Source organism: Sturnira hondurensis, unplaced genomic scaffold (assembly GCF_014824575.4).
Source record: "Sturnira hondurensis isolate 20B ecotype Veracruz unplaced genomic scaffold, ASM1482457v3 Scaffold0008196, whole genome shotgun sequence".
NCBI classification, from domain to species: Eukaryota; Metazoa; Chordata; class Mammalia; order Chiroptera; family Phyllostomidae; genus Sturnira; species Sturnira hondurensis.
Genome location: NW_028080827.1, coordinates 16,980,367 through 17,002,112, shown reverse-complemented (window position 1 = coordinate 17,002,112; position 21,746 = coordinate 16,980,367). Strand labels below are relative to the sequence as shown.

At 43.7% G+C, this 21,746-nt stretch overlaps 1 protein-coding gene and 1 pseudogene across 1 annotated transcript; both read left to right on the top strand.

The window, feature by feature from the left end:
- The first annotated feature begins 144 nt into the window (after positions 1-144).
- CIAO2A (cytosolic iron-sulfur assembly component 2A) lies at positions 145-21,542 on the top strand. The gene is made up of 5 exons (XM_037054101.1): positions 145-462; positions 5,997-6,161; positions 10,774-10,823; positions 18,877-18,922; positions 21,079-21,542. Exons 1-5 carry the CDS (start codon positions 339-341, stop codon positions 21,174-21,176), a joined length of 483 nt encoding a protein of 160 aa, XP_036909996.1. The 5' UTR covers positions 145-338; the 3' UTR covers positions 21,177-21,542.
- Positions 15,516-17,323, top strand: LOC118992296 (SWI/SNF-related matrix-associated actin-dependent regulator of chromatin subfamily D member 2-like; annotated as a pseudogene).
- Positions 21,543-21,746: the final 204 nt, after the last annotated feature.

Below are 21,746 nucleotides of genomic sequence, written 5' to 3'. Positions count from 1 at the left end.
CCCTTCCCCGGGGGCGACTACATGTCCCAGAATACAGTTGTCTTCTGAAGAAATCGTTCCACTTGACCCACTAGGCAACGCGCCTGACGTGTCACGAGCAAATTTTTTTTCTAGTCCCATCGAAACCAAGCAAAGCATGCTGGGGTTTGTGGTCCTTGCCCCGCCCTTCCCTGGGTTCTCCGCGCTACTGCCGTCCAGATCCGCCTATGCTCTGCTCCGCCGAACCTTTAGCCCTGTCTTAGCCCCTTTGAAGACGAGGAAGTTGATAAATCCCGGGGCCAGCTGCTGTAAGACGGTGGCTCGGGTGGGACAGTCGCCAGGGATGGCGGAGCGCGAGGATGGAGCGGGTGTCTGGGCTGCTCTCCTGGACGCTGAGCAGAGTCCTGTGGCTCTCCGGCCTCTTTGAGCGGGGAACTGCCCGGCAGCCCCGGATCATGGAAGAGAAAGCGCTAGAAGTTTATGGTAATTAATTTTACTTAGGGTAGTATTCGGCGTTATACGTGGAGGTCGGGGTAACGAAGACCTCACTTGAGGGCTGGGAGTGGCGACTCGTTTTTGCTGGATTTCGTCGGGAGCATGGGAAGCGTACTCTTTGGGGTCTTAAGTCACGCGGCAGTGTGAGTCTTGGTAGGACCGGGGCTTTTCCTAACACCGGGGCGAGCCAAGTGTGGAAGTTTTAAACACTCCTTTTCCTTGTCTGTCCTAGTGGCGGAGCTGGCGTCTAGGGTGCTTAGTTAGCAAAGCTGACCTGGTTGCACTACTTGAGCCTTTTTTTTTCTGTCCCTGAACACGCGCTCCTCCTGTCACCGTTGAGGGCACTGCTGTAGTGACTGTCGAGTCGGGGACTGGCCCAAGGTCACAGCCACTTTCTTTTGCTGTAAAAGCAATAGGCAGGGGTCCCTGAAAGAAGAGGTTGAGATAGTTTCCTCATAGCCGGACCTCGAACTTACAGTTCCTTAACACAGCCAAGCCTAGAGTGCAAAAAACAAAACAAAAAAACCAAACAGACAAACACACACACACCACCACCACCACCACCATCACCACAATGCTCTTTTTAATCCCTGGGACCATCTTCATTGTATAGATGAGGAAACAAAGGTCTAGAATGGTTACACAACTAGCTGGATGTCACACTGCCAGTAAGGAAAAAACTGAAGTCCGTGACTCCTGATTCCAAACTTAGTGCATTTTCTCCCTCTTCACAGTTAGTTACCTTATGACTCTCCTTTTAGGATTGCTTTATTTAAATTTTATTTTATTATTATTTTTTTTAGAGAGAAGGGAAGGAAGGAAAAAGGAGAGGGACAGAAACATCAGTGTGCGAGAGAAACGTTGATGGGTTGCCTCTCGCACACCCTCAGTGGGGGACCTGGCTCACAACCCAGGCATGAGGAATGGAACCCCAGACCTTTCATTTTTCAGGTCTGTGCTCAGCCCACTGAGCCACACCAGAGAGCACTGTCTTTGCAAACTGAAAAGGAGATTCTAACTAATGTTCAGAGGTTTCTGCTGACTGAGAAAGAAAAACATAACCTTAAGAATACACATGTAATACAGATAAGGATTATAGGCCAGGAGAAGGAAGCCAGGGATGGAAAAGACCTTTGAAGCTCATCTAGTTTACCTGTGTTGTACCAGGGGCAGAACCTAATCAGTCCCAGCCAGATGATCAATATGAGTGGAATGACCTCCACAAAGTAAATGAACACGTTGTCCTGTCAGGCCTCTAGCTATGGCTTCTAGTGGCAGCAAGGCCCAGGGGGTACAACTTTGGAAGAGAGAGAGATGATGTTGTCTGCTATCAGTGCAGAACCATAGAAGAATTTTCCCTTATCCTTGTCATTGTTTGAACTTTTTCTAAACCCACTGTCTTTTCTCTGCCCTTCCCTGCCAAAGCTCTAGAACTACATTTTCGGTTCCCACTCACTTCCCATTCTGCAAGCCAGCTTCTGCCTTCACCTCTACTGAAACTGCTTTCTTACAGGTGACCTCCTGGGTGACAAAGACCTGTTTTAACTCTTGTCAACCTGATTTTTTCTGCAGCATTTGATGTTATTAACTAACCCTGTCTTCCCTTCTTTGCTTGTTTTTCTTCCTCCTTCTGATGCCTAAATTAGATCTGTCTTTGGGTCTCTTAAAGTCTCAATGCCCAGGCCATATGACAAATCAATTAAGTCAGACTCTCTGGGAGTAGGACTCAGAAATTAATTTTTGTTCATTTACTAATTATTATTTTTAGTTATATTTTATTGTTTATGCTATTACAGTTGTCCCAGTCTTTACCCTTGTACTCCCCTCTGCCTGGCCCCCACTCTCTCAAGCAGTGCCCACACTTATCCACGTCCATGGATCATGCATGTATGTCCTTTTGCCACTCTATTCCCTATGCTGTACTTAACATTCCCATGATTATTCTCACCTTTTTTGCTCATTCCCTGCCCCAATCCCCTGCCATCTGACAACCGTCAAAACGTTCTCTGTGTCTGTGATTCTGTTTCTGTTCTGCTTGTTTGTTTTTTTTTAGATTCATTGTTGATACATATGTATTTACTGCCATTTTATTGTTCATATTTTTTATCTTAAAAAGATTCTTTAACATTTCATGTAATAATGGTTTGGTGATGATGAACTTCTTTAGCTTTTTCTTGTCTGAGAAGCTCTTGTCTGTCCTTCAATTCCAAATGATAGTTTTGCTCAGTTAGAGTAATCTTGGTTGTAGGTCCTTGCTTTCCATCACGTTGAATATTTCTTGCCATTCCCTTCTAGCCTGCAAAGTTTCTTTTGAGAAATCAGCTAACAGTTTTATGGGAATTCCTCTGTTAGAGAAACTAACTGCTTTTCTCTTGCTGCCCTTCAGATTCTTTACCTTTAGCCTTTGGTATTTTAATTGTGATGTGTTTTGGTGTGGGCCTTTTGGGGTTTATCTTGTTTGGGACTCTGTACTTCCTGGACTTACATGGCTATTTCCATCACCAAGTTAGGGGAATTTTCTGTCGTTATTTTTTCAAATAGATTTCCAGTTTCCTTCTCTCATCTCTTTTCTGGCACCCACGTGATGTGAATGTTGGTATGCTTGAAGTTGTCCCAGAGGCTCCTTACACTATCCTCATTTTTTTGGATTCTTTTTTTTCTTCTTGCTGTTCTGGTTAGATATTTTTGCTTCCTTATATTCCAAATTGCTGATTTGATTTTTGGTTTCATCTACTCTACTGTTGTTTCCTAGTAAATTGTTATTTATATCAATTAGTGTAGCTTTCATTTCTGCCGGGATCTTTTTTATGCTGTTGAGGTCCTCGCTAAGTTCCTTGAGCATCGTTATAACCAGTGTTTTGAACGCTGCATCTGGTAGATTGTTTATCTCCATTTTGTTTAGTTCTTTCTCTGGAGTTTTGATCTGTTCTTCCATTTGGGCCATGTTTCTTTGTTTCCTCATTTCGACACCCTCCCTGTATTTGTTTCTCTATATTAGGTAGAACTCCTACGTCTCCAGGTTTGATAGGGTAGTCTAATGTACTAGGTATTCTATAGGGTCCAATGGCACAGGCTCCCCTTTTACCCAAGTTGGGTAATCAAAATGCACCCTCCATGTCATCTGTGTACACCCTCTTGTGGTATTTGAGCCTTGATTGCTGTCGGCACATCCAAGGTCAGCCACTGCCTGTGTTCTCTCCAGGGTCACACAACACAAGCTACAAAGCGATCTGTAGATGGCTGTTACGTGTGCTGGCCTTGGAAGTGCCCAAGCAGGCCAAGGACTAGTGCTGCTGATCCTGCCTGGCCTGGGGCAACTTAGTGGGAGGTATAGGACTCACTGAAAATAGATGCTGCTTGCTGAGAGAAGTTAGGAAAATCTGCAGCATGGGTCAAAACAAGCCATTCATGTGGAAATGCCAATGACAACAACTTGGGTGGGGCAGGCAGTATCACTACCGTGAAGAAAACAGAGTGAGCCAGGTTGATGGAATCTCAGATATGGCCCTGCAGGCTCTGTGGCTCTCTGGGGGAGGGCTCAGAAAAGGAAGAATGGCCTCTGCCTGCACTTCTGTCTGGGAGAAAGCTGCGCCCTCCAGCTCTCGTCCTGATGCTGGACACTTCAGTTCCTCCCAGTATGTCTCTGATGCTTTTCAATCTGCTGCTCCCCATGCTGGAGCTCAGATGGAGTGAGTCTGAGTAAGTCGGTGCATGGGCCTTTTAAGAGGAACTGCCTGAGATTCCAGCAGTTTCTGTCTTCCACAGCCTCAATCTTCACTGGTTTTCACAGCCAGGAGTTATGGGGACTTATCTTCCTGGTTCTGGAACCCTGGGCTGGGGGGCCTGGTATGGGGCTGGGACCCTTTACTCCTGAGATCTCTCTCCCAATTTTTATCTGCCGCACGTAGGTGTGAGAGCAGCCTGTTCTGCCTCTCCACCCCCTACAAGTCTTGATGTGGTTTCTTCTTTGATTCTATAGTAATAGGACTTCTCTTCAGCTCTATTTCTGATGGTTCTGAATTGCAGTTGTTGTATAGTTGAGTTGAAATTTTGATGTGGTTGTGCGAGGAGGTGAACGGTGTTTACCTACGTTGCCATCTTGACCAGAAGTCCCACTTTTTGTTTTTTTAAAGGCTTCCTGGTGATTCCGTTGTTCAGCCAAGGTTGAAAACTACTGTTCTCAGTCTTCCTTGTGAGTCCCATAGGTTCAACAACTACTCTAGCCTTGGTGCTCTCTTAACCTTATGTCGTGGTTCATTGTTTGCTGGAATGTACCATTGGTTTGTTCCTTCAGCAAGATCATTCTGTATAAAATGAAAATCATTTGCCATAGCCCCCACTCAATTTCATTCCTGTGTTCTGTTATTTTAATGCTATCAGTGTTCTCCCAGACACTTACATTTAAAATCTGACTCATGTTTCTTTTTTTCCCTTTCCTTCTCTTTTAAGTAGTTGTCAAATTCTGTTGATTTTTTAAAAAGATTTTATTTATTTTAGAGAGATGGGGGAAGGGAGGGGAAAAGAGAGGGAGTGAAACATCAATGTATGGTTGCCTCTAGCACACCCCATATTGGGCATATGGCCTGCAACCCAGGCATGTGCCCTGACTGGGAATCAAACAAATTCTGTTGATTTTGCCTCAGAAATTACTTCTTTCTCTGTCTCTCTCTGTTACCATTATTAGGTGCCTGTTTTAGGCCCAACTTTTCCAGCCTGTCTCCCTGGCTCTGCTCTTTAGTTCTGTGTCCATCAGCTAGTGTGTGAGTTACCAGTTGACAATGTAATGGTGGCCATGTCATTCCCTTGTTCAAAATCTCTTGAGGACCCCTAGCTGGTGTGGCTCAGTGGATTGAGCACCGGCCTGCGAACCAAAGGGTTGCCAGTTCAATTCCCAGTTAGGGCACATGCCTGGGTTGCAACTCAAGCTGTATGCCCAGTAGGGGGTGCAAGAGAGGCAACCACACATTGATGTTTCTCTTCCTCTCTCTCTCCTTCCCTTCCCATCTCTCTAAAAATAAATAAATAAGATATTTAAAATAAAGAAAAAAACCCATTGAGGACATTCAGTGCCTTGGTGGTTTGGCCCAAACTCTCACATTGCCTTCATTTATGCTGGGTTCCAGGCAAAATAAATTTCTGGTTCTTTACTTTCTTTCACCTTAAATGTTGAATATTAAAATGTTACCCCGTCTTAAAGGCCTGATTCAGATTCCACTTTGATAAGTCCTGGTGTTACATTCTCCTAAACTAAAAGTTAGTGCTTCCTCATGAGCTTGTAGGACACTTTCCCTGTTCTTACATCTTCTCTGCAGTGTTGAATCCAAGACACTGGATATCTTCTAATAATAATCCAAGAAAGCAGTTTTCTCAAAAGGAAACTGGTAGTGGAAAATCTTGTGAAAAATCTGGTGAGTTTCTCTAGTCTTTGCTTAAATGCAAAGAAGAGTGTGCATTTTAATTAAGGCTGGCACAATCATATTTCGAATATTCGGGTTTTTACTGTGCCTGTTTCGATTCTTCAGATTTGATTCGAACTATCCGGGACCCAGAGAAGCCCAATACTCTGGAAGAACTGGAGGTGGTGACAGAGAGCTGTGTGGAGGTTCAGGAGATAAACGAAGAGGACTATCTGGTTATTATCAGGTTCACGCCAACAGTACCTCATTGCTCTTTGGCGACTCTTATTGGTAAGGTGTTTTTTTAAAAATATATTTTATTGATTATACCATTTCAGTTGTTCTATTCCCCACCTTCATTCCCCTCCACCCTCACATTCCCTCCCCCACCATTCTCTCCCCCTTAGTTTATAACCACGTGTCTCAGGTTCTTTAGATTCTATATTTCCCCTACTATTCTTGCCCTCCCCCCTATCTATTTTCTACCTACTGTCTATGCTATTTTTTGTACCTTCTCCCCTCTTCTCCTCCTCCCACTCCCCTGTTGCTAACCCTCCATGTGTTCTTCATTTCTATGGTTCCACTCCTGATCTAGCTGTCTTCTTGGTTTGCTTTTGTTTTAGGTGTGGTAGTTAATAACTGTGAGTTTGCTGTCCTTTCACTGTTCTTATTTTTCATCTTCTTTTTCTTATATAAGTCCCTTTAGCATTTCATATAATAAGGGCTTGGTGATGATGAACTCCTTGAACTTGACCTTATCTGAGAAGCACTTTATCTGTCCTTCCATTCTAAATGAAAGTTTTGCTGGATAAAGCAATCTTGGCTGTAGGTCTTTGGATTTCATGACTTGGAATACTTCTTTCCAGCCCCTTCTTGCCTGTAAGGTCTCTTTTGAGAAATCCGCTGACAGTCTGATGGGTACTCCTTTGTAGGTGACTGTCCCCTTATCCCTTGCTGCTTCTAGGATTCTCTCCTTCATTTTGGTCTTGGCTAATGTAATTATGATGTGCCTTGGTGTGTTCCTTCTTGGGTCCAACTTCTTTGGCACTCTCTGAGCTTCCTGGATTTCCTGGAAGTCTATTTCCTTTGCCAGACTGGGGAAGTTCTCCTTTATTATTTGTTCAAATAAGTTTTCCACTCGTGGCTGTTTCTTTCCCCCTTCTGGTACCCCTATAATCCGGATGTTGGAACGTTTAAAGATGTCCTGGAGGTTCCTAAGCCTCTCCTCATTTTTTTGAATTCTCATTTCTTCATTCCTTTCTGGTGGGATGTTTTGTTCTTCCTTCTGGTCCATTCCATTGATTTGAGTCCCAGTTTCCTTTCCATCACTATTGGTTTCCTGTGCATCTCCCTTCATTTCAATTAGTTTAGCCTTCATATGTTCCTCTAATTTGTGACTATAATCAACCAGTTCTGTGAGCATCCTGATGACCAGTGTTTTGAACTGTGCATCTGAGAGGTTGGCTATTTCTTGGTCGCTTAGAGTTATTGGCTCTGGGGCTTCGAGTTCTTCTTGAGCCATATTTTGGACTGTTTGTGCCTGTTATGTATGAGGAGCAGAGCCCTAGGTGTTCACCAGGGCAGGGCAACTCAGTTGCTGGGCTGTGACGCTGTATGTGGGGGCGGGGTTAAAGAGGAGCAATGCAGGTCCGGTCTGCCGCCTCCTGCTGCTGCCGCCACAGGTGCCGCAGCTGCCACCGCCACCGGGCCCGAGCGCTTCATCACCCCGTGTGTGAATGTGCCACCGCCATCAGCCCACCACCACTGGATTCACTGCTGGGGCCTGCACGGTCCGTCTCACTGTGCGCGAATGTGCCACCGTGGTCAGTCTGCCCCACACCCTGACTGGATCCGGGCTGCCTGTGCGCCTCGGGGGATCTTTCCTGCGAGACCCTGCTCCGCTACTGGCTCCGCCCCTCTTACCGGTCCCAGTTGAATGGTTTGTTGTTGTCGGACTTCCGTATAATTCAGTTTTCTATTTTGTGGCTGTGTCTTTGTTCTCCAAACCTTTTTTGTATTCAAACTTGGTTGTGGGAGAAGGCACAGTGTTTCCACCTATGCCTCCATCTTGGCGAAGTCCCGTTGGTAAGGTTTTATGTACAGTTATATGTTTAAATCTAAATTATTCTAGCTGATACTGATCCAGAATAGCAATTAGCATCATGTGTCACAACTTTATGGTTTACAGAGTATTTTCATGTACACTCGGCTCATAACTGTGGGTTCTGCAATGGCGGGTTCACCTAACCAGGGATTAAAAACATTTGGGAAAGAAAAAGTGACGTTGTTCTGAGATGTACCACATAGCTAGGCCTAAGATGGTTGCATCAGTACTCAATGTGTACAGATGTTTTTTCTTGTCATTATTCTCTAAACAATACAGTATAACCACTATTTACATAGCATTTACGTTGGATTAGCTATTATAAGTAATCTAGAGGTGATTGAAAGTAAACAGGAGGGTGTTCATCGGTTATATGCAAGCACCAGGGCATTTGATATAAGGGACAAGGGCATCTGCAGATTTTGGTGTGTACTGGAGGGCCCTGGAGCCAGCCTCTTGTGGACAGTGAGGGACGACTGTGTCCATCTTCTGTAGTCCTCACAGTTAGCCTATGAGAGAGCTAATGTTGTATTATCTTCATTTTATAGAAGAAGAATTTGAGGTTGAGAGAATTTAAGCTCAGGATCATATAGCCAAGGAGTGGTGGAGCTGAGATTGAAACCCAGACCACCTGACTCCAAATGCGTTTCTCCTCTAGGTGCTACTTCTCTTGGGTGCGCATGCGTACAGCTGGTGGAGCGTGGGTGTGGGCCATCTCTTAGTTTGGAGCTTGAAATGGACACTTGTCAGACTAGCACTACTGCCATCACTGTGTCTCCTTTTAAGGAGAAGCATCTGTGTAGTTTGGGCAGATGTCCTGGTGAGAGGGTATTTTTTGAAGTGGTTTTCTATTGGAGAGGTTGCATTTCCAATATTTTAGATTAGTTAGCAGTAAGGTATACAATAGATGTGTATAGGTATCTACCTATTATTTACGTTTTAAAGAAGATAAAGGAATTTTATTTCAAACCAAATCTGTTCATCAGTAGCAGATTGATTAAATAATCAGTGATGGTGTGTTTATTAACACTGGAATACTGTGCAGCAATAAAAAAGAGTAGATGTGCTCTCCATGTGTGTACATGGGAACATCTCTTTAGTATAATATTAGGAAGTAAAAGCAGTTACGATGTTGTTGCACTTGTGTAAAAAAGGCAAAAATGTGCATTTATATTTGATTGCATATGCATAAAGAATGCCTAAGAAAGTGAACAGCTGTGGTTGGGGACAGGTAGCAGTGGCAGTGGGAACTGGTCAGATGGAGGACAGGATGGGAGGGAGCCTTTAACATGTATCTTTTTATACAAGATGGGGCAAAAGTAGGTTTACAGTGGTGAGTACGCGAAACACAGTTTATTCTTGTATTATTATTTAGTGTATTATTTTCCATATGAACAGCTGTAAACCTACTTTTGCCCCTTCCCTGTATTTTTAAGTTTTCGAAGCATAGAAATATATTGCCTATTTAAAAACAGACAGGTTTATAAAATGGGTTGAACAGGTAAATATTTTATTATTGTTTCCACTGTGGTGATTTGTGTATTTCTCTTCTCACTTGTTGACCTGGGATTCCTTTATTAGTGGCTTCCAGCCTATGGGCTACATCTTATCTTGAAGGACAGTTAAACTATAGATACTATTGTGGTTATTAAAATTCCAGTAGTAGAAAAAGCATTGTTGAACTCATAATTATTTTTTGTCATTGGACAAATTCTGAATCAACAGATATTGAAAGTACTGCTACTATTCTGATACGAAGGAGGTGTCTTAAAATATTTTGAGCCCTGGCTGGTGTGCTCAGTGGATTGAGTGTCATCCTGCGAACTGAAAGGTGGCAGGTTTGATTCCCAGTCAGGGCACAGGCCTGGGTTGCCGGCCAGGTCCCTAGTTGGAGCATGCAAGAGGCAACCAATTAACATATCTCACACATCAATGTCTCTCTCTCTCTCTCTCTCTCCCTCCCCTCCCTTCCCCTCTTTCTAAAAGTAAATTAATAAAGTCTTTTAAAAAATGAAAATACTTTGCTTTATAAGGATCTTTAAATAGGTGGCTCATTATTCTAAGAGCCTATTGCAAATAGATTTTTTCAACATAACATTTATTTTGTGTTTTTTCAATTTTAAAAGTAACAGGTTTGGAAATAATTTTGAGACTACAACAGCATAAAGAGAAAATAAAAATCAGTTGTCATAAAAGACTGTGTGCTCTCGGCTAAAATTTCAGGTCTATCAGGCCACCATTTTGTGGCCTTGAGCAAGTTACTTAATCTCTCTTTCTCTCGCTCTCTTTTTTTTAGAGATTTTATTTATTTTTAGGAGAAAGAGAGGGAGAAAAATACCAGTGGGGACCTGGTCCACAACCCAGACATGGGCCCTGACCAGGAATTGAACCAGCAACCCTTTGATTTGCAGGCTGGCCCTCTATCCACTGAGCCATACCAGCCAGGACAAAGATTTTATTTATTTTCAGAGAGAGGGGAAGGGAGGGAGAAAGGGAGAGAAACATCAGTTGGTTGCCTCTTGCATGTCCCCAACCAGGAAACTGGACTGCAACCCAGCATGTGCCCTGACTGGGAATCAAACTGGTAACCACCCCACCCCACTGAGCAACACCAGCCAGGGCTATCAGGCTACATCTGTATTAGAGTGCTACCATGCTGTAGGGCTCAAAGGAGACCTACGGTGGATTGAGCCAAAGCTGTTTCCAGTTACTGTATTATATGGAGCTGCCTGGACACCACTGTGTGCTTTTCAAGAACCAATAAAAAGGGATAATTGGGGCATTTTTTTTTCTTCACAGGACTATGCTTGAGAGTAAAACTTCAGCGGTGTTTACCATTTAAACATAAGGTAAGGAAAATGTTTTTTGTTGTTTTATACCAGTTTTGTTGAGATTTAATAGAAATTATGTAATTCACCGATTCAAAATGTACAATTTAATAGTTTTTAGCATATTCACTGCATTGTGCAAAATCACTACTATTAATTTTGTTTTCTTTTACATTATATTTTATTGATTATACTATTACAGTTCTGATTTTTCTCCCTTTGCCCCCCTCCACCCAGCACCCCCCACTCCCTCAGGCAGTCCCCCCACCATTGACATGTCCATGGGTCATGTGTGTAGGTTCTTTGGCTACTCCATTTCCTATACTGTACCCTACATCCCCATGGCTATTTTGTACCTACCTATTTGTACTTCTTAATCTCCTTACCTCTTTACCCATTCTCTCACACCCACTTCCCGTCTGGCAACCATCAAAATGCTTTCCATACCCATGATTCTGTCTCTGTTCTTCTTATTTGCTTAGTTTGTTTTTTAGTCACTTGTTGATAGATACATATTTATTGCCATTTTATTGTTGATAGTTTTTATCTTCTTATTTTTCTTAAATAAATCCTTTTATCATTTCATATAATTGTTTGGTGATGATGAACTCTAGTTTTTTTTTTTTTCGTCTGGGAAGCTCTTTATCTGCCCTTGGATTCTAAATGATATCTTTGTTGGGTAGAGTGATCTTGGCTGTAGGTCCCTGTTTTTCCTGACTTTGAATATTTCTTGCCAACCCCTTCTAGCCTGCAAAGTGTCTTCTGAGAAATCAGCTGACAGCCTTGTGGAACTCCCCTGTTGGTAACTAACTGCTTTCTCTTGATGCTTTTATCTTTAACCTTTGGCATTTTAATTATGATGTGTCTTTGTTACCAAACAGCAAGTGGAGTCCTGCTGCCCACCACCACCCTCAGGGCAAAATTCCAGAGAAAAAGGTTTGAGTTGAAGGAAAGGAATCTTTATTCAAAAGCAACACAATTTTGGAATAATAGCTTTCTACATACATTAGTCACTTACAGCTTTAATCACTTAAGCCTATCAATTAAGGCTAAACTCTTTAACTCTTTAATTAACAGCTTTAATCATTTGGTTCTCCTATCATTCCCCTGTTAGTTTGTAATTATCTTCTATAAGAGTTTACAAACAAAGCAACATAAGGTACAAAAGCTACATGATTTTGGAAATTTGCAGGCTTCTGCCTCAGAGCCCATCCCCTCTAGAACAGCCAAAGAAAATGACCCTGCCACCCTCTGCCAGGCCAGCGGGATCCTAGGCTGTGCCCGGAGTTTCTTCTCCCATCCAAAATCCATCCAAAATACTGTCCTTTGGGAAACGCAGGCAGCTGCAGCATGATCATCCAGGCACCCTTGAGGAAGAAGAGCCCAAGAACCCTTGAGGATAGTACTTACACTATCCTCACTTTTTTGGATTCTTCTTGTTTTGTTTGGTTGTGTTTTTCTGACTTATGTTCCAAATCATTGATTTGATTCTCAGCTTCACCCACTCTACTGTTGTTTCCCTGTACATTGTTCTTTATTTCAATGCTTCTTCTGCTCTCTTTTTATTTTAAATCTTCTGGTCCCTAATTCCTTGTGCTCTGGAGGCTTTCCGCTTCTCAGCCAATCCAGCCCTAGACTGTTTACCATGGCCTCGGGCAACCTCCTCCTACAGCTCCTCCCTACCCCTCCTCAATGACCTAGTCAGATCTCTGTTTCATCTTGGCCTGCATCCACCTTGTTTGGGACTCTGTGCTTCCTGAATAGGCATGTCTGTTTCCTTCACCAAATTAGGAAAGTTTTCTCTTATTATTATTTCAAATATAGATTTCCAGTTTCTTGCTCTTTCTCTTCTTCTTCTATACCCCTATCTTGTGAATTTTGGAATGCTTGAAGTTGTCCCAGAGGTTGCTTACACTATCCTCACTTTTTTGGATTCTTTCTTCTTGTTTTGTTTGGTTGTGTTTTTCTGACTTATGTTCCAAATCATTGATTTGATTCTCAGCTTCACCCACTCTACTGTTGTTTCCCTGTACATTGTTCTTTATTTCAATGAATGTAGCCTCTGATGGGGTGTAGACTGGATCTTTTTTATGCTGCTGGGGTCCTCACTAAGTTCCTTCAGCATCCTTGTAACCAGAGTTTTGAACTCTGCATCTGACAGATTGCTTATCTCCATTTTGTTTGGTTCTTTTTCTGGAGTTTTTTATCTGTTCTTTCATTTAGGCTATGTTTCTTTGTTTCCTCATTTTGGCAGCCTCCCTGTGTTTGTTTCTGTGTATTAGGTGGAGCTGCTATGACTTCCTGTCTTGGTAGTGTGGCCTAATATAGTAGATGTCCCATAGTGTCCGGTGGCACAGCTTCCCCTATCACCCAAGCTAGGTCTCGAGCTGTGCCCTTCGTGTAGGCTAATCACACTCTTCTATTGTAGTCAAGCCTTGGTTGCTGTTGGCAGGTCAATGGGAGGGATTTACGTAGGACAGTCAGCAGCAAGCATTGACTGTGACCACTCACCATCAAACTTTGTCCTCTGTAGAGGGTCAGCTGTGCAGTGGCAGGGTCATGGTGCTCCGATGTGATCTGTAGGTGTCCACTGGGTGCGCAGGCTCTGGGGTTTTCTGAGTGGTGCAGGCCAAGGTTAGCCCCCATCTGTGTTTTGCCCAGGCCACCTTCCCTCAACTATAAAGCAATCTGAGATGACTTCTACTTGTGCTGGGCTTGGAGATGCCCAGGTGAAGCCAAACTGTGAATCCTTGCTGGCTGCTGCTAATGACAGGCCTGGGGCCACTTAGCAAGAGGTACGGGGGCTCTCGGGGCTCATTGAGGCCAGCTGTTGCTTGTTTGAGAGGACTTAGGAAGTTGTAAAGCTTGAGCCAAGACCTGCCATTCATAAGGATAAGTCCTGGTTAACAGTCTGGGTAGGCTTGTAAGTTGGGTAGATGTGGTCTTGGGGGATCTCTGGGGCAGGGAAACAGTTTTAGCCAAGTTAATGGAGTCTCAGATAGGGCACCACTCTGCTGTCTCTGTGGCTCTGTGGGCGGGGAGGGGGATGCTCAGAAAAAAGAGAATGGCCTCTGCCTGCCTTTCTGTCTGGAAGAAAACTGTCCTGCAGTTCTTGCCTTGCCACCAGACACTTCAGGCCCTCCCTGTGTGCCACTGTTGCCTTTCAAGGTGCCATCCTGGTGCTGGAGCTCAGAGGGAGTCTGAAAAAGTCCATGTGTGGGTTCTATCAGGGGAATCGCCTAGGACTCCAGTTTCTTTCACTGACTCAATCCCCACTGGTTTTGCAGCCAGAACTTATGGGGACTTACCTTCCTGGCACTGGAACCCTGGGCTGGGACTCCTCGCTCCCAAGATCTCTCTCTCAAATTGTTATCCACTATGTGTGGATATGAGACCATCCCATTCTGTGTCTCTACCCATCCTGCCAGTCTGGATAGGTGTGGTTTCTTTCATTTCATAGTTGTCAGACTTCCATTCAACTTGATTTCTGATAGTTCTGAGTGATGGTTGTTCTGTAATTTAATTTTGATGTGGTTACACACGGATGTGAGCCGTTTTTACCCAGGCCACCATCTTGACTGGACGCCTAGCTCTAGTTCTACCCTAATGATTTTTGGCAGTGGTCGCAGTCTGGCACGCCCTCTCGCTGTTGCTGCTGCTGCTGTCTGATGCTGGAGTTTGGGCCCTGGCAGGGCCGTGGCTCCCCCTACTATTAATTTTGGAACATTTTCATCATTCCCAGTAAGAAATCCTGTTGTCAAACAGTCACTCCCCACTTCTCCACACCCTCCTCCATCCGTCCACAACCACTAACCTACTTTTTATCTCTCTAGATTTGCCTAGTCCGGACATTTTGTTTTAATGGAGTCATCCAATTTGTGGCTTACAACCGGCTTCTTTCTCATAGAATAGTATTTTCACAGTTTATCCATGTTGTAATGTGTATCAGTATTTCATTCCATTTTATGGCCTTCTACTGTTCTGTTGTGTGGATATGCCATATTTTATTTGTCCATTTGTCAGTTGATGGTCACTTGAGTAGTTTCCGTCTGTGTTTAACCTTCTGGGGAACTGCCGGACTGCTTCCCACAGCTGTCCCACTGTTTTGCATTTCCTGGCATTGAACGAGAGCTCTGCTTTCCCACGTCCTCACCAGCACTTCTCTTTTTTGTTACAGCTATCCTACTGCGTCAAAGTGATATCTCGTTGAGGCGTTGATTTACATATGTCTAATGGCTAATAACGTTGAGCATTTTTTCATGTGCCAAAAATTTAAAACCAAGTAAGATCCACTTACAAAGGGCTACAAGAAACCTCTTAAGTTTAGAATCTCTTATGCTTGCAAGGTACCAGACCAACTGCTTGGTTACCCTGAAGTACAGTTCATGTAGAAATAGCAGGGTAAATGCTTGACTCTTCTTTGCATACCATTTTTCAGAATAATGAGTCGTGCATAATTGTAAACCAAAGGAAATGAGTATGAAGATTTCATATCTATTACTCTGTTATCTCGTTGTCTAGAGTAAGAGTTAGCATTATGCAGCTACAGGAATTTATATGATGTTTGTTTTTTAAAACACTGGACTAGGGTGTGCCGCCTCCGACAGCTGCACCTGGCCTGCTGCCTGGACTGGCACACGGGCCCAGGGCCAGCTGGAGGTGTGGGGGCCCCAGAGCCACCTCCTTTCACCCCATGTTTCCAAGTGGCCTGACATGTCACCAGGGAGCTGAATACCCATGGCTGGTTTGCAGGTGGGACCCCTGTGGGCTTCCTGTTCAGCACAGCTACTCCACTTCGACATGGCATGCCACCCACCATGATGGACCCATTCTGAAAATGCCTGCTTGTGCCCTAGCCCTAACCCCCAATGCCCACCCAGCTACAGGGGTGCAAGAGGAGGAACATGCAGATAAAGTTCTACCTCAGCGAATTCAGGACCTTGTTCCAGAGTCTCAGGTGTACATGGGTCTCTTGGCTTTTGAGTGGGAGCTGGATCAGAACATTGCTCACAAGTAGATGGAGATCCAGGAAGTCATCAAAAAGCCTCTAACACAAAAAATGAAAGGTATGTATCTACATTCCAATAAGTTCAGTCCCAGCAAAGCGGAAGGGCACCATGCAGAAACCGCAGGGACACCTGGGGGAACCTCAGCAAGGAACAAGGTGGCTTCCTAGACATTCCAAGTGGAGGGAAACTCCTGGACAATCTTAGCAAACAGAAGAGGAAGTTCTTGTCACTCTTAAAGAGCCTTGTCTTTGAGCTAGACAAGGAACTGTTTAGCTCAGTGAACCTGACAACCACTTGGTAGAGTGGTGTCGGATGCCTACCACCCAGAAGACAGATGGCTTCCAGGTGAAATGGCCTGGAGACCTCAAGATCAAGTGCACCCTCCTACTCATGCTAAATCATCAGCCTCCCCAGTACAAGTTGGACCCCAGACTGGCGGGGCTGCTGGAAGTGCACACACAGACAGGGGCCGCCGTCATGCAGGCCCTGTGGCTTTACATTACATATAGCCAGCTGAGGGACAGGCTTGAGCACGAGTTCATCAGCTGCACCATTACTTCTGCCAGGTCTTCAGTTGTGGTCAACTCCATTTCTCTGAGATTTGCATGAAGCTGGCTGGGTTGCTGCTGCCTCCAGACCCCATTGTCATCAACCATGTCATTAGCGTGGGCCCTGACAAATAGAAGACAGAAGAAAGCATCCTGTTATGACATTAATGTGGGGGTGGATGACCTACTCAAGACCCAGATGAGCAATTTTCTGGCCTTTACCACCAGTCAGTAGGAGGTTGCCTCCATTGTTGTCAAGATCCACAAGACTATTGAGTTCATCAACCATCTGAAGACCCAAAGGGATTTCATTCTCTGCTTTAGTATCAACCCCCAGGACTTCATCCAGGGGTGGCTCTGTCCCCAGCTCTGAGGCCTCAGTATCGTCACTGATGTGACTGAGAATCCTGAGGAGGAGGGATGAGCTGTTTTCTACCACCAGCCCTGGGCCCAGGAAGCAATGGGAAGGCCTGTCTTTGCCAAAGTGAGGCAGTGAAGGCAGGAACTGGGACAGGGGCTGCAAACTCACCTGACCCAACTGTTCAGGGATCCCTTCCTTTTCTCCCAGCCCTGGAACCATCCTGTCCTGAGCCCAGAAAGGACCACCACCTGAGGCTGCAGACACACAGGATCAGGAAGGGGGTGTGCGGTATTTCTTGTCATCCTCTGCTTCTCAGTTTCTCAGCTTTGGTTTTATAAATGTACTGATAGAATTCCTTGTCTCTTGAACCCCATAGCCTTATTACTGTATGTGTTGGCTTTAATTGGATTCACAGCTGATGCGTCTGCCCCCTACAGGCAGGCCCAAGTAGAACTGGAGGCCCTGCCTTGACATTGTAATGGGGATGTTTCACAAGGAGAGGCTGCTGGCTTTACTTATTAACAGACGTCCCCTTGGGACAAGCAAGTGCCCATGCTGGCTCTGGGTAGCTGGGCAAGGAAGAGGGGCACAGCTCACACTCTTCCTAGCCCTTTTTTAAGACCCCCCCCCCCCCTCAGTGAAAGGGGAAGGAAGGGAGGCAGAGAGGGAGAGAAACATTGCTGTGTGAGGGAGTGGTTGCCTCTCACACGCCCCCAACTGGGGACCTGACCCACAACCCAGGCATGTGCCCTGACTGGGAATCGAGCCAGCAACCTTTCATTTCTCAGGCCGGTGCTCAATCCACTGAGCCACACACCAGCCAGGCTTCTCCTACCCTTTCTAAACCAATGTTCTTTGCCATGCCTACTAGCCCAGCCTTGCTGCTGGCTTTTTCCTTTCTTTTGGGTATTTACACTATTTGGGGAGCAGGCTGTTCTATGTAGGAGCCACCTTTTTGTACACGGGGTAGGTTGGGGGTTTCCAAGGAGCCCAGTTGGTGCCTCCTCCTTTATTTTCTTTGCTCAGTCTGTGTAAGCGGCTCTGGCTGTCTCATCTCCTGGGATGCCAGAGGGTTGCCACCCCAGTGCTTGGGCCCAGGGCTCTAAAGCCTAGAGGAAGGGGATGCTCACATTCCCCAGCATGGCTCAAGGTATGGGTAGGGCGGGGAAGGCTGGGAGAACTTGTTGCCATTTGGAGCTTGGTAAGGAGGTTGGGGCTGGGGCTTGGAAACTGCCACTTTAGGCAGGCTTGGAAATTTCCACATAAACCCTTGTTTATTGGTGGTACACCCCTCAAAAAAAAAAAGACTGGACTAGATGATCTCCAGATGGTCTCTTTTAGCCATGATAGATATGCTATGATTTTTTTTCACTCATGAAAAACATTTATCTCAGTAGTAAATAAGTATATAAGAATTAGTCCATATATTCCATTGTTCTCTGAAAAGTAAACATGTCTTTATCATATAGCATGACTTGTTTACCACAAGACTGGTGGTAATTTTGTGGGTTTCACTCACAGCTCGGGTTCATAGAGGCTAGCTTATCTGAGGGAGTGAGTCCGGCAGGACCAGGACGGATAGCTTTCCCAGTATTGTGCTTGAGGATAGATTTGTTGGGATAAAAGTGGGTGAGAAAAGGAGGGTACTGGAAACTGTATACTGTGACCCCATTTTTGTAAAATAAGAAATAAAGGAATGTCCATCCATGGGGTGTCTGTGTGTGTGTGTGAGAAATGTGTTTGATTATGGGGATATAGAGAAGTATGGAAGAAGTCACACTGGATCATTAAGGTAGCTTTCTTGGGGTGCGAGGCACGAAGCAAGTTTAGCTACTTGATTTGGGAAGAAGAATTAGAGTGCAGGAGAGGGATATCATAAATGAAACATATATGAGATCTTATTTGTATAAAATTATATTAGTATGTATAAAAAAATGGAATGCCCCTGCAGACTTTTTCCAGGTGACCAAAACTTAAAGTCCTACTCTTTTCAGCCCTTGTATCAGAGAAGAGTCTGGAGAACTTGTTCCTACGTCTTTGATGGAAGAAACAGGATTTGGAGTTTTATCCCTGGATTCTTGAATTCATTGTACATTCCATTTCACTCCTTATTTTGTAATGCTCTAAATGTTTTGCTTTTAATATTTTTTTTGTAGCTGGAAATCTACATTTCTGAAGGAACCCACTCAACAGAGGAGGACAGTAAGTGAATCCTGAATCATTATTAAAAAACAGCTTCAGGTAGTACTTTGTCTGGGACACCAGGCTATTCCTCCAGCCAAGTATCTGTTGCACCTTTTGCAGAAAAAGTGCACAGTCAGTTAGGAGCTCCTCCTGGAGGTGTGGCCACACAGGCGTTTAATGGAAGTAGTTTTCTCCGTAGGACCCTGGGGGAATCCGAGTTAGTCTCTGTGGGTGTTGATTGGTTTAGGCCAGCAGTCACGTGTCTGTAAAGAACAACCAGCTCTAGGAACCTTGACTTAAAAGCTCTGAAGAGACTTGGTTCTTTTCTTTGGTGGCAGGGTAGAGAGAACTGCGTACTTGAAATTGAAGGTCTAGCGAGTAAAGCCTTAGGGAATCTTGGGGTAGGTGTTGTCTTTCTGGGTTAATGTATTAAAATGGGAGTGGGGAACCTTTTTAAATAGAGGACCTCAGGGCTACAGAGAGAAGTCAATCAGTAGCTTTTTTAAAAATAGCAGAGGGTGGGGTTTGGGAAAAGCAAAAGACAAAATGTTCTACATAACCTATGTGTTACATTAAAGACAGGACAGAACTTTACCAACAAGTGATAGAGTGCAAATAATGAGAAATTCATTTAAATGCATGTTGTGCTTAGCTTTTATCGCTACTAAGTTGAGAAGTTGGAAAACAGCAGAGGAGGTGAAGAAAGGGATAGTGATAGAGTAACAGCAACAATGAGACAGACACAGAGGAAGACAGTGACTCAAACGCACACACACAGGAGGAGATGCGCAGGAGAACGGACACAGAGGGGAGATGCAGAGGGGGCAGGAAGCCCACTGCTTTCAGAGCACAGTCCTATCGGGAGACTTCCGAGGTACCGTCGGGAGGACTGCTGAAACCACGGCCTGCTTTTGCAGTTCCAAACATGTATTTTACTCCTCATGCATAAAATTCAAATCCCAGAAACGGATGGCTTCTACCTCTTAATTTAAAACAGTTCAGGTACCCTAACTCCACTCTTGTTATGTTTTTAAAGCACCACTTAATTATGGGATTTTATAGTAGCATATTATAACTGTTTTTAAAGGAATTTTTTATTTGCTAGGTATTTATTGAGCACTTTGTGTGTGTGGGCACAATGGGACCTTTGAGATACGTATGTCCTTGCCCTTGTGGGGTCTGCGTTGTAGGTGGAAGAAAAAGGAAGAATTGCATTTGTTTACATAGGAATATATATGGTTTCTACCTGTGACATTTTAGCAGGATCCCCAAAAAAGTTGGCCCACATTAAGAATGTGGACATCCCTCTTTTGACCTCTTCTATCAGAATTGTTTTTAGCAAATTATAGGCAACCAATATGGGGCAATAGCTTTATTATATGAAGATCCATGCAAACTGGTTTTAAAAAAAATACTAGTTTCTGTTAACTAGTGATTAATAGAAAGGGACATAAACAAAAAATTCACACAAGAAGTAATAAATAAACATGGGAAAAATCAAGAAACTGCAAATTACAGCAGAAATCAGAACTGTGGTCACCTCCTGTTCTATGTGTGTATATGTATATTTGGTTTTTGTTTAAATAATGCCAGGCATTTCTGTCAAAATGATGGCTCACATATTGCTGTTGAGAATAGAAATTGGTAAAAAAATGGGAAAGTTATTAAATTATAATTCAAACTATAAAACACTCGTATCCTTGGATCTAATAATCCCACTTTGAAGACTCTTTCCAAAAAGGTTATATGTTTAACGGTGTTCATTGTAGCATAGTCTTTGTAATTTGTTTTATTTTTTTTAATTTATTTTTTCTTCATAATTAGTTTAGAGCACTTAACAATTTTTGCTGTGTTAAGTAAACCTGTAGTTTAAAAAATAGGCTTGGGAGGTAAAAAGAGCAATGTTCCAAATTGTATTTACCCTGAGTGTGACATTGAAATATGTATATGGGCAAAGACTGGAAGAAAAGAAGTGAAAATAGTTGGGCAGCATCGTGGGATTATAGAGGATATTTTTCTCTTTAAGTCTCCCTTCCAGAACTTATGAATAATTAACGAGAATCAGCTGTAAGTTCTCAAGGAGTTGGATTCTCTATTTTAACAGTCTGAGACAAATACAGTCCGTTGCCATATATTGACATAATTCTGCTAACTTTTGTCTGTGTGTTTTGCAGTCAACAAGCAGATAAATGACAAGGAACGAGTGGCAGCTGCGATGGAAAACCCCAACCTACGGGAAATAGTGGAACAGTGTGTCCTTGAACCTGACTAATAGCTGTTTTAAAAGCCATTGAACTTTACTTGTTTGATATGTTTGTTTAAACTCTTTGTAAAATGTAAAAGACTCATGTCTAATACATAGGTGATTTATACCTCAAAGCATTTTTTAAAGGATGGTTTTCAGGCAAGATTTAATATAAGGTAGTACTTAGTTTGTTCAATGTATAACATTCTCAGGATTTATAACACTTAAATGATCAGACAAGAATATTTTCTAGTTATGTGTAAGACCAATTGCTATTTTTCTGATGCCCATTCTGATACAACTGCTTTTCGTGTCAAATATTTACTGTGCCCAAATGTATTCAATTGAAATCGTTACTCTGTAAAATAAATAAAACAGAGATGACTCTTGTAATGACACATCTTAGAATTTTTTTAAAAGCACACCCAAGGCCATACTTACCGATTTTAGAGAGAGGGGATGGGTGGGAGAGAAAGAGGGAGAGACACGTCAGTGTGAGAGAGAATCATCGATCTGTTGTCCCTTGTAGGTGACCAGGTACCAAACCCACAACCTAGGTATGTGCTCTGACCAGCAGTCAAACCCATGACATCTTGG

What these genes read in the sequence shown, in the direction of transcription:
- CIAO2A (XM_037054101.1), top strand. Translation starts at nt 339, where the DNA reads ATGGAGCGGGTGTCTGGGCTGCTCTCCTGGACGCTGAGCAGAGTCCTG. An exon ending in CTCTTTGGCGACTCTTATTG is followed by an intron (nt 6,162 to 10,773) that starts GTAAGGTGTTTT and finishes TTTTCTTCACAG; the next exon opens with GACTATGCTTGAGAGTAAAA. An exon ending in CCACTCAACAGAGGAGGACA is followed by an intron (nt 18,923 to 21,078) that starts GTAAGTGAATCC and finishes TGTGTTTTGCAG; the next exon opens with TCAACAAGCAGATAAATGAC.